This window comes from Corvus moneduloides, chromosome 1, assembly GCF_009650955.1.
Source record: "Corvus moneduloides isolate bCorMon1 chromosome 1, bCorMon1.pri, whole genome shotgun sequence".
Classification (NCBI taxonomy): Eukaryota; Metazoa; Chordata; class Aves; order Passeriformes; family Corvidae; genus Corvus; species Corvus moneduloides.
This window is the reverse complement of record NC_045476.1, coordinates 90,827,723-90,844,644: the sequence shown is the minus strand read 5'-3', so window position 1 is coordinate 90,844,644 and position 16,922 is coordinate 90,827,723. Positions and strand designations below refer to the sequence as shown.

Sequence of the window (16,922 nt, the reverse complement as noted above, 5' to 3'; positions counted from 1 at the left end):
TCCGGGCACGCCTCCGGCGGCCACTAGCGGTGCCGGATGAACCGCGGCGGCAGAGCAGCATGGGGTTCGGCGGCGGTGATGGTGTGTGCGCGTTGTGGCGCCGGGCCGAGGGCCCCGAGGAGCGGCGGCTGCTGGAGCTCTTCTCCTACGGGCTGGTGGCGCTGGGCGCCGCCTCCGCCCTGCTGCTCTGCTTCATCCCCATGCCCTACGGCCGGTACTCCTCGCGGCGCTTCGGCTGGCTGCTGCCCGCCCGCCCCGCCTGGGCGCTGCAGGAGCTGCCCTCCCTCCTCGTCCCGCTCGGGCTCGCCGCCTGCGGCGGGGCAGTCGCGGCCGCCCGGCCCAACCGCGTCCTGCTGGGCTGCTTCCTCCTGCACTACGCGCACAGGTGCGGGGCTGGGGCGGATGGTGGGGGCACCCTGCGATGCTGGGGACAGGAGAAGGGATCGGTCTTCATAGAAATGCCTGGTTGCTGCTTCCCGACCGAAGGGGTTGAGGTTCTTGTCATTAGCGTTTGTTACTTAATGTAATAGTTACTGACGTCTCTTCTGCTTCGCTACATTGAGATAGTCTGTGTTGTTACGGGAGCCGGGTAAACAGCCGCGGTGATGCGACGCTGGCTGCCTTGTGCGCACTGTGCTGTGCACTGCGATGCTCAGCGTGCCGCTCCATCCCTGTGCTGCTGCTGTGCCTCATGGTGACTCCCGCCTCAGCAATGGATTGACCAGGCTGTCTTACGGTCACAGTGTTACAACAAGGAAAGTTCAGCACCGTGTACTGATACAATCTTGATGTTGTGAGACAATAGCTATTTTCCAATTATATTGCTCAACATTATCTTTCAACTCCTGTTTGTTGCAGGAGTTGGACTGGATGCAGATTTCCTCCAGCTCAGCGCATCCAATGAGTCATTAAAATACTGGCAAAGCCGAGGCCGAGTGCCCTTTGCTGCCAGGTAGTCAACAGTATTCAGGTATTTTGTAAAAGTACTTGGAGAAGGCAGCTTAGCTGGAGACCAGGTGCGATCTTGCTGTTCCCTTCAATTCATGGACAGTAGCTACTGATCATACTCCACAAGTAAATTTGCCACCAAGACGGGAGCAATAGATTTGTCAGGTTTATTTTAAGCCACTTTTGTGGCTGATATGTTGTTATTTTCTGGTGATTATCGAGAAAAGCTCTTGCTTTTGACCAAGCATATTCCACAGCCTTGTGGTGGGGAGGTATATGACATGTGGCTGATGTGGAGGCTGCCTTTGAAAACCTGGAACTGTGTCTTTGCTCCCCCTTTTTCTGTTCTTAAGCATAAAGGTATTAGCTTTGGTATGGGGTCTTAACTGATCCTTGATGTCTGGGAATAGCTAGGAATGCGATGCAATGGTTTGTACAGAAAGCTGAGCTGTGCTGCAGTTTCTTTTTTTCCAGTTGCTTACTGCTATTGCCAAACCTGAGGGATTCTTCTGTAGGTGAATGTAGACTGGAAGAGACCTCTGTTGATTTACCAAAATATGAATATCGATCTAATATCGATATCCAACTGAGATGGACAAAAACTCTCTAACAGTTTAGAGTTAGAAAGTGCATGTTTTATTTGGTGCCAGGCACTGCTTGGGATAGCTCCCTAAGACGCAGGCCGTGATACAAGCAAACATGATACCTTTTATTCTGAAATATTATGAATATCCAAAATACAAATGTATATTCATAACATTAACACCTCCCATTCTCCGCTTCATATGGAAATGAGCTTACATGTCATTAAGCATGCGTAGTGTGTGTTCTGAATTGAGTCGGTGATCTTGAATTGGGTCAGTGGTCCCAAGAAAGATGGAGTAACTCATCTTCCTCATTTTGACCTTTTTGCCTTTCTGAGCTTTAACAATCCTAATTACTTTAGTGACCTCTAAGTTTCCTCTTGCGTGACTTTTGAACGGGTTCCCACAGAGGGAGGAAATTGGTAATTCTCCTTGTTGCCTACACCAACTTATCAATGTTTCTGTTCCTCGTTCTAAGCACAGCTAAGCAAACATACAAATGACAGATCATCAGTTATTTGGTAATCAATTACCAACATCTTAAAACCCATTTCAGGTCCAGCTCTCTCAACTATTTTAATTAACTCTAGCTGGGCCCAAATTCCTTCCTATTCTAACTAATTTCAACACAGCTAGCCTATGACTAAAATCTTCGTTTCTTCTAAATCTATGTTTCACTGTTATCTAGTTCTGTTTGTTGTAGCATAGTGGGCTTTAAATAATCCTGTAGTGAATTTGTTACTCTTTCTTGAAAGCTGTTAGAGTTGTGGTTCCTTTGGAAAGATTATTTTGAAGCAGTCGTCCTTGGGTAGATGGAAAACACGTGAAGAGTGCTCAGGCTTCAGTGATCCTGCTTCTGTATCATTATAGATCATAATTAAATCAATAGACCATTGGGAGTTGCCTAGTTCCACAAGAAAGAGCACAAGAATATTCACCTGCTCTTCTTGTTTGGAGCTAGTTTGTTTACTTGCATAATCCCCCAGGAAAAGCAATCAAGATTCCTTTCCCAAATGGGATGGCAATTGTGGGTTTGTCACGTCTTTAGAGGTGTCATAGAATGCACCAAAATTGTCGAGGTGAAGCAATAATTGTTTTGACTTAAGGGGTAGGGAGGAAACTGATCTCATTTAGGTTAATTTCAAGGGGATTGACTTTCTTTCTGGAAGTGCTGGAGGAATTTGGTGGCGGGATCTTGAGACCTAGCTCATTTCAGAAAGCTCGATGATACAACTGAGGATTTAGGAACAAAGGAGGACAAAAATGGGCTGTGCTTAATATCAGTTGCCTTTACTACTCTCACCAAAGTAATTGCTTTGGATACAAAGTCCAAAATTTCTGCCATGTGGGGAGAGAGGACTGATCTTGTAATTCCAATTAGGCAAAAAAAAAGAAGAATGTTTTAGGTGTTAAAGCAAGCGCAGCTATCCTTTCAAACAGGCACCAAGGACTGGTGCTGAGAATTTGAAAAGTAGGGTAGTGTGGACAGTGTTTGGACTTCAAAACTATCTTTTTTTGTGATTAATACAATACGTTTTCTTTTCTTTGTTTACTATAGGGCACTCATCTTTCCTCTTCTGATCCGTGAAGGAAAACCAACACCATTTTTCACTTTTGTGTTAGCGCTTCTGTTCTGTGTTTTCAATGGATACTTGCAGGGCCGAAGCTTAACCACCTATGCAACTTACCCTCCAGGCTGGTTGGGCGATTTATGCTTCATTACAGGTGAGTTAAATCATGGTATGAGAACATCAGGTGTAATTTTCCTCTGTCTTCATAGCTCTTAATTTTTTATTGTGCTCTTACAGTATCTTCAATGCCTTTTTATAAGTCTTCTCATAATTTTCTTATTGGTGTAGCTGGAGGCCTTTTAGCCTTTTTTACTTTAGAGCTGTGAACTGACATTTCTTTCTGCAGTGCTAGGTGAGCCGGTTGTCATCTTTACTCTTTAACACCCAAGTAAATCCGGGTCGTGTATTTCTTTTGATGTAGTAACTTGAAGCCCCTACGTGGAACCAGCAGCATACAGGTTTAGAAGAAGCAAAGATTTTTTGTGTAACATGTAGATTAAACTAAAGTAAACAAATGCATGGAGTAAAAAAACTAGCAAGGGTAGCTGCTAACTACCGACATACCATGGCAAATGCTACAAGTCCTTGGTGTCAGGATATCTACACTGGATATGCACACAGGCACCAATCCACCTGCCCTTCTAATTGGGGGCTGGCTTTGTCAAATGACCAAGCTGGCCCCACAAGGAAGGGGTGGAGGGGTTAATCATTCTCTCCCAGTCGGGAAGTGAGGTTACATTATACTTGAAGCCATGGATATGATTAAAAGGCTAAGATATTTAATGACAAAGTATTTTGTTTACCATACTTTTTTGTTACCTAGGCATCTACTTTTGCCCACTGTCAAAATGATAGTATCATTTCCTAATGAAATCTTTACAGAAAGATCATTTTCCTCTGAAGATAAACCAGAATATTTTGCCTTATCAGTCAAAAGCAGAGTACTGGACTGTGATAGTTGATCTGAGTCAGTACCCTTCTTTTTGTTATTCTGTAGCCAGAGCAAGTTAGTGTTTCTCCTGGATTTCTCAAGCCTTTTACATCAAGAAGAAGAATTTATTGTCTCTATTCCAGTGTTACTGTGGATGACAATAGAGGACAACTGTGCTAAATGCTGTCATGAATATAAAGGTGAAGAAATTTACATCTAAGTAGATTCTCTCGCCAAGATTAGGAGGCAGTTTTACTTGTGTGCTAAAAATAGAGAAATTGAGGTACAAGGGAATGACTTCAGAGGGCACTAGAATATATTTGAAGTCTTCTTGGTACTTTCAAGTTTCCACTCTCCTTAAATTGGAATCCAGCAAAAAAAAAAGTTTAAAAGATTTGTTGATCAAAACTGTTGAAGACACTGAAGCCAGGCAGAATTTTCTTTCAGTGTCCTAGTTCAAAAGATATCTAGTGTCCTTAGTCAAAAGATATCTCAATGCAGTGCTGTGAACAAATCATGATTAATGAGCATAAATCAGTTCCTCCTTACTCAAATATCTTTTTTTAAAAAAAAAGTTAATAAGACTTGTTGCTCAAATTTCCTTGAGTTCTTTTGGGCGGGTTTTTTTTTTTTTTTAAGTTTCAAGGATATCTGAAAGATGCAAATATATAAATGACAATAGTTAGGTTCATCTGCCTTCAGTTATGAATACTTCTGTGTATGAATTAGTTTGATTTGTATTTGTGTTTTTTGTTGTGGTTTTGTTTGTTTGGGGGGTTTTTTGCCAAATAATACCAGTTTGAAATATATGCTTTTATGTATATTTCTAGTACTGCTAAAGTAAATAAGTGTTGCTTTGGTGACTTTTGTAAGTCAATAAAAATTGTCCTGAAAACTAAGAAATTGAAGATTCTTGGTATACTTATCAACCACTTTAAGAGTGTGACCACTGCTGATTTTTTGAGACTGTAATTACAACAGACCTTGAGATAAAATTTGGCATGCCCATTAACAGCTAAACTGAAGACCTTTTTTTTATTATTATTATTATTTCTGTAATTAGAATATCTTTTGGAGTTTTTTTTGTTTTGTAGTGCATATCGACATAATTGGATCTTAGCAATTTATAGTTGCTATTTGGTATTCATTCCAGCTGGGCATCTCCAAATACCTGCAGCTTATGTTTGTGGCTTTGATCAAAGCAAATGCCCAAGTGAAGTATTGTACACTGGGTACTCCCTGAACAACTGGACTGTTATGTTCTAGTACTTCAAAAATATCTGACACTGTCTTTAAGCTTCTGTTTAAAATTACTAAAAAAAACCCTACTAGAATATTAGAAAATAACAATAGCAAGAAAGCATATTTGCTGGTAGTTAATAAGGTATTTCTTAAGCTGTATGAAGTTACATGTGGAAGATAAATGAGTGTCTACAAGTAGCAGCCCACCAAGGTTCAGTAGCTGGAAGCTGAAATGAGATAAATTTCCAGTGAAGATAGAAATTTGGAGAAGGCAGCCTGATTAACTATCATGGTGAGAGACTGCAAACAACTGATTTGTTCTCTGACTGTGGAACCTTGTAAGTTATTTTGTTCCCCAAAACAGACAAACTATATAATATCTGCACCAGCAATTGATTTGGAGCAGGAATATGGTTTTGATGTAATTTCCTCATGGTTTCTCTGGACTGGTTGTTGGTTTAGTTCAGAGCAGTGAACATATCCATTTTCAGAGGAAATGAGAATGTTCTGCTTCAGATGCAGAACCATGAGCTTGCAAACCAAGAACAACTTCATAATCTTTCAGCATGAACCTTACACCTATATGCCAATAACAAGCTTGTGAACTTACCAAGAGAGCTGGTCATACCCTGAAGTGGTGACTGCTACAAACAGGGACACCAACACCTCTGTGCTTCACCCTCGTGTCCTTTCCTTATCTATCTGCACTTTTGGTTGGAAACTCCTTTCTTCCTTTGCTTGCTTTAGCTTCTCCAAACCCCTTGCAGTATTCTGTGTTTTTTCTTACTCCTTTAAGTCCCAACTCAACTGCTTCCTTCGAATGTTGATGGCTAACTCTTCTGTGCATCAAACCACTTTTTTTAGTAGCAGCTCTGCAAAGCAGAGCAGCACCTGCAACTCACAAGGTGCAGGTGACAGAACATCAGGACCTCATCTGTTGCATGAAGCTTTTTATCTGGCAGTCAGGCAATTAAGCACAAGTACCACCTCTGCTCTCTTCACACATCAGACCTGAAGAGCACATATGCTTGTCCATATCTGGGCATAATCTTGTAGGCAAGGGATGTGGGTTACCAGTGTCCCTCCTAATACGGGTAAGCATTTAGATGCTCCAGATGATTGTATCTTGTTGGAAAGACTAATCACAGAATCTGAGATTAGGCACTGGTTAACCTCAAAATACAGATCTTATCTGTTCCTTATCATCAGGGAGCCTTCAAGGGAAGTTAACATAGGTGACACATTGCCAAGGGGTCAAAATAATGAATGTCAATCATAAATTCCTTTTGATTTATCCCATACTCATGGCAACATAAGGATGCAGAATGTTACAACAATCTCAGTTTCTGTGAAAGGCTGTTATAAATGGCTAAACAATTTTGCTGAACGGCACAAGTAGATGGTACATTAATTCCTTCACAGCTGTATTCCTTTTATTGCACATAAATCTGTTGGGGAAACTCTGATATGCTATCAGTAAAAACGTAAAAGGAGAGTGGGGCTAAGATATGTCCCTCTGGGAAAATTAAAAATGGCTGTTTATTTCAGTGTTTAAAATTTTAGCGTATTTGTTTTTCTTTGTGCAAGTTAGGGATACATACACATTATATCTGCATATATGCACATGCATACATTTATATACGTCTTGCAACATAAGAATAAACTTCATTTTTACAGTGCCATTTCATTTCTAGGGAGCTGTTGGTACTGTGAGCTCTACTAGCTGAAGAGCACAGTGTGGGAGTGGGACTGTGCAGGATGTCACCAGAACTGTCTATGCTGCTTACACTACTACTGCTTTGAGACAATATGCCTAATGTGATATCTGACTGTAATGTGTTTTCTGAAGGAACACTGTGCACTTAATATAGTATTTTCAATATTTTTCTTCAGGTTTCTTAGGGTGGTTGATTGGCATGGCCATCAATATTCATTCTGATCATATTCTCAGGAATCTGAGAAAACCAGGGGAAACAGGTTACAAGATACCAAGAGGTAAGTAAAAATGGTACAGAAATTAATACAACAAAAAGAAGTATCTCTCATACAAGAGGTGGAGAGAGCTTGCACTGTTCAGACTGGAGAAGAGAAGGCTCAGGGGGATCTTACCAAAGTTTATATATACATGATGGGAGAGAACAAAGAAGAGAGAACCAGGCTGTCCTTTGGGGTGCCTAGTGACAGAACCAGGAGCAATGGACACAAAATTCAAGCAAAAAAAATTATATCTGAACTTCTTTTTTTTCTTTTTTTTTTCGCTGTGAAGGTGGTCAAACACACAGGTGTGGAACAGGTTGCTCAGAGAGATTGTAAGGAGACTGAAAACGAGACTGGGCATAGTCCTGGGCAACCTGTTCTGGCTGATCCTGCGTCAACAGTGGGGGTTGGACAAGATTATTTCAAGAGATCCCTTCCAACCTAAAAAGATTCTATGTGTAAATGAATCTAAAGCTTGGTTTATTTTAGAGGAGATAGTAATTTATGATATAAGAGGCAACTGGAAATAACATTTTGTTGTCTACCTGAGGAAGTGATTTTATAGTTTGAGAAACATCTTACCTTTTTTCCTCTTAAGCCAAGTATTGTAAGGAATCTGTTTGATGGTATCACTTGGCTTGTGCAAATCTTTGGGTTTCTTGACCAATGTTGGCTATATTTTAAAAAAGGGGTAAAAATGTAACAGCATTGCCCAACTTTCCAGAGAATCAGCAGGTGGGTGGAGAAGAAAGACCTAAATTATCAACCCAGTGTGGGGGCAGGAAGGGAGCGCAGAAAGTACTCAGCATGTGACCCGTCTCATAGATGAAGAGGGAGGTACCTAAAGTAATCTGAGAGCAGCAATAATTGTGGAAAGGGAGACACAGGGAAAAGAGGACAGAAATCCAAATGAATTTGGCATTATAAATTCTGGCCTTCATGAGAAAATGGAGAATATGAAAGGCTTTCTTATGGAGCCTATTGAAGTGTTAAGTGTTAAGGTTATTGACACTTTTGGAAACAGGCTCTCTTCCAGGTAAGTTACACTCACTGAGAGCAGAAAGATAATAGTATCTCTGAATTCTGTTCTCTCGCCACATTTTTTCTCTTAGTTGTTGCTTTTTCTTGGTTGTTAATTTTTTTTTTTTAAGAAAACTGTAAGAACTAAGATATATAAGGTACCCTGTTATTTTTCACCAAGAAGGTAACTTATAATTTTAATAGATGTAAATTGAAGTGCTCATGTGAAAAATGAATATGAACATACTGTACTGTGTTCAGCGTACAAAAAAGTTCTGAAGGGAATATGTTATTTGCTGCAATATCAGGAGGAGCTGGTCTTTTTGGTGTTGCTTACCCAGTTGAAGTGCTAGAATTTCATTTTTCTTCTGTCACAAAAGTAGTGTAATTAGAGCAAGGTCAAAACATGTCCTTTATTACATTCACCAAATACTTGTTTGTTTAGTCCCACTAGTAAAGCACATACTGAGATGTTATCAATTTGTACACTGACTTTGGAATTAGGGTGAAATTCTTGATTTATAAAATTCCCAGCAGGTGAGTACCAATTGTTTATGCACAATTGTCTGTACAACAGATTTATCACAGACTGCCAAATTTTCACTGAGTGTAAGGGTTGAAACAGCAGATCTGATGAGGAATGGGAACAAAAGTGCAACAACTTTGTAAGCTAGAGAATAAATTTGGAACTTTACTTCATAATAATATTGTTCATAATTAACTTGATTTCTAAAGTACTTGAAGAAATGAAAAACTGTAGGATAACTAACCCTATGAGTATTTTCTGGGACTCAAGAGGAGTATGTCTTCTGTTTTTACATACTTTAAAAAAGGTTTAGTGTATGATCAAAGAACATAATTATTTGCAAAGGCATGTACTTGCTTCTGATGCTGGTAAATCATCTTTTCTTTAAATAATGAAAGAGGAAAAATGGAGCTACAAAAGGTCTGTCTTAGAATGAAGTCTGAAGTGATCCTTCATACTATAGCTTGAACTGAAAAATGCTGCCTCCACTGCCCTTAAAGATTAAATAGAGCCATTGGTGATATAGCTCCTATTTGATGTACAGAAAAGATAACACTGGACATCTTGATTAAAGTATTTTGAAATAACTCTGTCCTGCTTTCAGGAGGAATGTTTGAGTATGTCAGTGGAGCCAACTTTTTTGGAGAGATCCTGGAATGGTTTGGGTTTGCCCTTGCCTGCTGCACCATTGAAAGCCTTGCATTTGCATTGTGTACTCTCTTCATCCTGGGTTCAAGGGCAAGACAACACCACAAGTAAGTGTTTGTGCCACACTGCTTTTCCATTTCACAAATTATGCCTCATCCTATAGGGATGTTGCAGAGCAAGTCTTGTGAAAGAGACTGCTGCTGTAGGGAAGAATATGATAGAGAATACCCTGAGAAGATTAAGCACTGGAGAATTTCAGCAGAATAGTACAGAGCATAAACACACAGTTCAGTGAGGTCATCAAAATAATGTTTAAATGAAGATGCTTCATCCTGGATCTGTAAAGATTATAGACAAGTTTGGCAATATTGTCTTAATTAATCAAATACTGTACTTTCCCTTCTCAAACCTGTTTCTGTAATATTAAAATTTGGAAAGTCACTCAAGCTGTCTTTAACAGGCACAATTTATAGTGATGTCTGTATCATATTGTCTATAATCAAGCATATGGACAACATGAAAACAGTTCTGGTAGATGATATGTAATAAAATCTCTGCTCTAAACATTCTGACTGCCCAGGTACAGTATTTATAATGTGGTTTTCCTGCTAACAAGAGGGACCATACTTTGGGGACACTTATTTCCTGAAAGGATTCTCTTTAAGAAATAGAATGGTTAAAAGAACTTGAGCATGTTAATTTTGTCTTGGTCATTTTCAGCTTCCTGCTTTGGTTCTCATGTTGAAGCTTAGTGGCATAAGAGGAAATAAACATGAATTTAAGGAGGAAATGGGTTGAAAAAAAATTACTCACCACCTGTGAGGGTAGCCAAGTCTATGTCTAGTGGAGCCCTGGAAAACTCCAGAAACAGAGGTTTTCCTTCCCCTTGTTTGTAGGATGTTCTGGGTCTGTATTACCCTCCCAGTGAACAAGTTTCTTCCACTACCCAACCTGAGCCTTCTAAACCTGTTGCCTATGCCCATCTCTTCCTGTTTTATCACCTGCTATTAGTGAGCAGAGTTGCAGAGTATCTTGAGCTGGGAGGAGCATTTGAAGGTTGTCCAGTCAACTGGTATGGCTGCTCCATCCAGGACAAACCACAAGGCAATGCCCAGTTGCCCTGGGCTCATCCAGTTGAGTTCTGAGTGTCTCCTCCTTGCCAGAGGAAGCAATGACAGGTTCTCCTGCCTCTCCTTGTACATTACATTCTTCAGGTTCAAATTCCATGGCTGGTCTCCATCAAGCCTTGATGGCACTCTTTCAGAACATCAAGAAAAGCTAAATGTTGTTAATGGAAGTTATTTACACTAAAGGAAAAAATGCATAAAAATGGAAGAGTGGTACAGGAAAAAAGCTCCAAGCTACTAAAGATAGAAATCCATGTAAGTGAAGAAACATGTTAGTGTAGTTTGTTTAGTTTAAAAAACTTAGAATAAATGACTGAAATGACTAAATAGGGTAATAATGGTATTCCCTAGATGCAGGTTATCGTGCACTGCATGTTTTGTTCTGTTTATTCCAGCTTTATCCTGCAGTTAGCTACTGATATTGAGAATATCTGCACCTTTGAGGAGCACAGGTGAACTTTAGCTCTTTTATTTCAGAGAAGCAGAAGAATAAATATTCAAAAATGGGACTAAATGTGCTTGTTATGGAAGGTGAACACACAATATCTGATAGTGCTCCACATTTTTTTCTTTTTTAAATTGTCTGTATCTGAAAATAGTGATGGTCTTTGAGGGATGTTAGCAATGAGGCTAGTGTAATGTTTGTCATGTTCAGTTTGACTATCCAAATTCTAACTGGAACTGGAGACGTTTCTATGCGGAATGGGACTCTCACTTCAGTGTGTGAAGTATCTCTTGCTTCCATGTGAAGTCATTATGCAATAACATGTTTTTGATTTAATTTTTTCTCCCTCTGAAATGTCAAAAACACTCACGATGTGTAACAACATACTTTTTGAAAGAATGGGCTATTCCTTCCCTGACTGATCTCACCACATCTGTTGGTTTGATTTCCCATTGCTGGCAGCTGTAATGTAGTTTTGTTGTATTTGGTGATTAGATGTCACTAAGGTGATGCAGTAAATGCCATTTTTCTATCCAGAGTAGGTTCTAAAGGCATTTGTTTTGTTTGTAGACAAAAACATGTATGGATCAAACTGAATGCATTGTACAATTACTTAATTTCTTCAGCAGCGTTTTGAAGACTCAATACTCATCAGATTTCTTTCTTTGTTTTTCAGATGGTACCTTGAGAAATTTGAAGACTATCCAAAGGACAGAAAAATTGTCATCCCATTTTTGTACTGAGCTGTGCTTTTAACACTTTGAGACGTATGCTTTAAGTAACAGCCAACATTTTACAGATGCTGGCAGGTTAGCAACATACTCTGCTCATCACTGTGACAAAGCCTTTCCATCAGTGCTGCTATTACTTACTGCTTTTTCCTCTTAATGGTAACCCAGAATCTGATGGACAGGGTGAATAGGAACAGAAATGCTTTTCTAGCAATGAAGCACCTTCATAAATGCATTAGGCAATGAGTCTGAATTGGCATCGTGGGAAGTACTGTGCACGACTTCTGATGCTTCTTTTTCTGCCTGTGAGGGCTTCTGCTGCTTCCACTCAATGTAGCCATGCTGTCCTAAGGATTGTGCTGTGAGCTCAGCCACCCTCACTGCAGTCTGGATGGTGTGTTCTGGCTACACATACAAATAGGGTTGATTTTAATTTTTTTCCTTGCCATACTAATCCTTTCAATTCCCCCTACCTGCATGTCCAGAAGAGCTGGTGATGCAGACCAAGGAATTAGATAAATATAGTTGTTTTTAGATGAGAGGCAGTGTTTTTCCTTCTCTTTGCACTCTTACAAATATAGGGATGCGGTATGGACAATATTTAATGATATTTACATAAAATTTGTACTGCTAATAGATTCATATTTTCATCTACCTCTTAAAATTGATAGCTATCTCAATATGCAATATGTGTCTTCTCACTCTAAACTGGTTTTGGAAGTCTTAGGATACTTAGGCTGATGTAGCATTGTTAACAATTGTGTAATGTTTTCTAACTTACTTTTTAAAAAAACCTTGAGATTTTAAAAAAAATTTCTTACTATGCTGTTTTAAAAAAATCAAGTGTCTTCCTTCTTCTGTTGCTAACATTCCAGATGATTTTATATTCTAAAATTCTGGAGCCTTGCGTCAGTTCTCATAGCCCAACCTTTTACTCAGGAAGGACTCCAGAATGGTTTCAAGAACATGATGGGGATCCCAAGCATACAGATTTTCAAGTTATCTGTGTCTTTTGCATGATTGTAATAATAAAGAATCTTTTAGAATTGCTGACACAAAAAAAACCCCAAAACAACTCAAGAGAACTAAAAAAAAAAACAAAAACAAACAAACAAAAAAACCCCAACAAAACCCTGAAGTGAACAACCAAATTCTAATAATTAAAAAAAATTCCAAACAAACAAATGGAGAACTAAAAAAACTTTCCACAAAACCCCAAAACTCTGCTGTTAATGTAATTTGAAAATAAATGGAATTCAAACTTTTACCAAGTGTCGTCTGCTCTGTTTGCCCTTTCATGTTGGGTTATGTTCTTCAAAAGAAATTGGTAATATAATTTTGCCAGATGCTAAGTTTTCCAGTAAGTTACTGCAGTAAGATTTGTTTTGATGAACAGCCATGATGCTTGCTGGGGAGAGAGGATGATGAAGAGCTTGATTTACTCCTCAATGTTAAAATGGAGTTATTGGACAATAGAAGTTCAATAGGATCACTTAAAGAGTATTCTGAAGATAATTTTAGAATCATAGTCTTAAATATCAGGATATTTCTAAATTCTGTCATCTCTGCAGCATTTTTTAAAAATCTTCTTATCTAAATCATCCACCTATCAAAAATCTCTTTTAGTGGAAAAAATGTGGGATTCAAAAACCCCTATCTACTCAAGGTATTTAAACACTTACATAGTTTATGGTGAATATATATCTTTATTGGGTTTGTGTGGCCAGATTTTGGTAGTGAGGGGCTAGGGGTGGCTTCTGTAAGAAGCTGCCAGAAGAAGCAGCTGTCTAGCACAGCCAGCCTGTTCCTGACCAAGGCTGAGCCCAGCAGGAATCACAGTAATGTCTTTGTGATAACATAGTTAAGAAAGAGAAAAAAAGAAAAATGTTCTTGGGCAGAGCAACATCAATGCAGGCACCAAGTGGAGAAGGAGTGGGAGGAGGTGCTCCAGGTGCTGGAGCTGAGATTCACCTGCTGGAGCTGTGCCCCTGCAGCCCATGGAAAACTATGGGGCTGTAAAGATCCACCCACAGCTTGTGGAGGGTCCCCATGCCTGAGAGAGGAGGCTGTGAACGTGTGGGAAGCCTGTGCTGGAGCAGGGCTGTGACAGAGACCTGTGGAGAGAGGAGCCCATGCTAGAGCAGGTTTCATGGTTGGACTTGTGACCCTGTGGGGGACCCACACTGGAGCAGGCTGTGCCTGAAGGGCTGCACCCTGTGGAAGAGCAATCCACGTTGGTGCAATTCATGAAGAACTGTTGCTCATGGGATGGACTCACACTGGAGAAGTTCATGGAGAACTGTCTCCCGTGGGAGGGACCCCATGTTGGAGCAGGGGAAGGACTCTTCTCCTTGAACAGCAGGAGAAAACATATGTGATGAACTGACCATAAGCCCCATTCCCTGTCTCCCTGCACTTCTGTGGGGGAGGAGGTAGAGCTTGGGAAGAAGGGAAAGGTGGAGGGAAGGTGTTTTTAAGATGTATTTTAGTTTTCATTATCCTGCTCTGATTTTTTTAGTAGTAAATTCAGTTAATATCCCCACTTTGAGCCTGTTTTGTCTGTGGCAATATTTGGTGAGTGATCTCTCCTGGTCCGTATCTCAACCCAGGAACCTTTTGCTATGTTTTCTTCCCCCTATCCAGTTGTGGAGAGGAGTGACAGAGTGGCTTTGGTGGATACCTGGCATATGGCCAGGGTCAACCCACCAAAATATCTTTTATCTTCAGGGATATTTGTTTAAAAATCACTAATGGGACAACCTACCAGTAAAAAACATCTTTCTGCAGCACATTAGACTCTAATCTAACACTTTTTTTTTTTTCCTTTTTTGGAAAGGCAAATGTTTTTTTAATAATAAACAGTGAAAGAAAGGTCAGTGTTCACCATGTCTCTGTATATTCAAGAGCTGTAGCTCTCTAGGCAGTAGTCTTTTATAATAGTTTGCAGCAAATTTGTATAGATGCCTCGATTTTGCTCTGCTACTATGCTAATAAATATTTATCTTTCCTAAAAGTTCAGTTGGTTTGCCCACATGATGTTAATTTATGGTTTGTCTACAGTGGGATGGGATCTGAAGTGTGGTGGTCTGACAGCTTATTTCTGTTCTCTCTCTTGTTACAGAAAAGGAGAAGCTAAGGTCTGTGGGCTGTGAATGTCAGCATGTTTAGAAATTTTAGTTAATTGTATGAACAAAAAAAAAACCCAAACCCAAGCCAGAAGGTTTTGTTCTTTGTGTGATTACATTTTATATTCTCATTATACTTCTAGAGCCTTCCCTAAGTAAAGTACGGATTTTATTTGAGGGAGTTCTTAGAGCACAGGTCTTATGAGGAGCAGCTGAGAGAGCTAGGGCTGTTTAGCCTGGAGAAAAGGAGGCCCAGGGGGAATCTTACTGCTCTCTACAACTGGTTGTAGCCAGGTGGGAGTTGGTCTCTTCTCCCATGTAACAAGTGATAGAATGAGAGGAAGTGGCCTTATGTTGTGCCAGGGGAGGTTTAGATTGGCTATTATGAAAAATTTCTTCACTGAAAGGGTTGTCAAGCCCTGGAATAGGCTGCTTGGGAAAGTGGTGGAGTGACCATCCTTGGAGGTATTTAAAAGACATGTAGCTGTGGCACTGAGAGACATGGTTTAGTGGTAGACTTGGTAGTGCTGGATTAAAGATTGGACTCAATTAACTTTGAGGTCTTTTCCAACCTAAACAACTCTGTGATTCCTGCATTTCAAGACCCAGATATGTTGGTGAAAGCATATGATCAACTTGGTCAAATGCTAGAACTGCCTTTTGTTTAAACAATATCCCACTTATTTGTCATACTTCACTTGTGATCCCTTCCCTTTTCAGCAGCTCTGACAGATTTTTCTGTTGGAAAATATCTAATACTGAAACATTTTTCTTGAGAATATGTAATGTGAAAATGAACTCTGTTCTGTCTGTTCCAGAGGGAGAAAACATGCATACTTGCTATTGGGTATAATATCTGTCGCTATTTTTAATAGAGATACTTCTAGTCAGATTGATACACCTTTCCCCCAAATCCCTTACTAATAAAACATGATTTGTGGTGTCTTGCTTGAATACTGTTTTTTTAAAGTTAGCAATCCCCAGTCTAACTTGTGGAGATTGACCAAGGCTTTCATATCAGCAATTTCATTATCCCAGTTGAGATCCAGGGGAGTGTCTAAACAAGGTTGGATTAGAATGACCTAGATGCATGAACTTTATGAGATGCACTCAAAGCAGTTATTAAAAGTCACACAGTAAATTTGCCTAGTGATACATTCTTAGTTATGTAAAACAAAGTACGTAGCTGAGATGTTCTACACTCACAGAGCAAAGATTAACACAAGCAGAGGGTGCTCCTTTGGGTTCCTCTCCTGATGCTAGGTCACTTTTCACTTGAAGAAACTGTAGCACCTGCTGTTTCAACTATTTTATTGTGCTTCAGCACCATACTATCTTCTGGGCGAGTGAAGGTAGTGTACAAATGACTTGTTGTATAAACTTGAATTCTTCCAGCAGGCAGGAGATCCTGAGTGCCTACCACAGTTTTTATGTCCTGTTTGCGATTGAAATATATTAGTAACTTTCATATGAGTCTGTTCTATGCTCCTCAGTTTTACCAACAACAGTTGTAGTTGTCAGGGCAGCCTTTCACACACACATCCATTTTGTGAGGAAAGCAGATCTCAGGGTAAAATTGCACCACTTTTTGCAGTGATGCAACATATCTATCACCATCTATGTTTTCATGTGCCCACACAAAAACATTTGTAAGCAAGCTATTAAATTCCTGTTGCAGGACAACTAAGGGGTAAAGCCTTAACCAAGGTTTGCATCTGAAAGAGTTGCACAACTGAAGCTTGCTCTTGAACTTAAAACATATTCTTTACATGCCTTGCTTGATTTACCATGTTGGTTAAAAATCAAAGCTAATACATGATGCATTGTTGTCTCCAAGTGGACAATGGAAGCAATAGGTTACGTGCTTGCAGAGACAGAAGAAAACCTAACACTTGGTACAACCTTTGGTGTAATGCTTCACTGGAGACAATGCATTACCAATGTGCTAGCAAGAGTGTCTCAGTGATGTTGTTTGTCCCTGCTTTGGACATATCTTTGGACATATTGTTTTGGAAATATCTGTCCAGTTTCTGAGAGGACATGGGTG

General features: G+C 39.8%; 1 protein-coding gene across 1 annotated transcript; it reads left to right on the top strand.

Annotated features, from left to right (window-relative positions):
* Nucleotides 1-2: 2 nt before the first annotated feature.
* Nucleotides 3-12,936, top strand: SRD5A1 (steroid 5 alpha-reductase 1). Its single transcript, XM_032118326.1, has 5 exons — nt 3-385; nt 3,091-3,257; nt 7,170-7,271; nt 9,404-9,554; nt 11,696-12,936. Exons 1-5 carry the CDS (start codon nt 60-62, stop codon nt 11,760-11,762), a joined length of 813 nt encoding a protein of 270 aa, XP_031974217.1. The 5' UTR covers nt 3-59; the 3' UTR covers nt 11,763-12,936.
* Nucleotides 12,937-16,922: the final 3,986 nt, after the last annotated feature.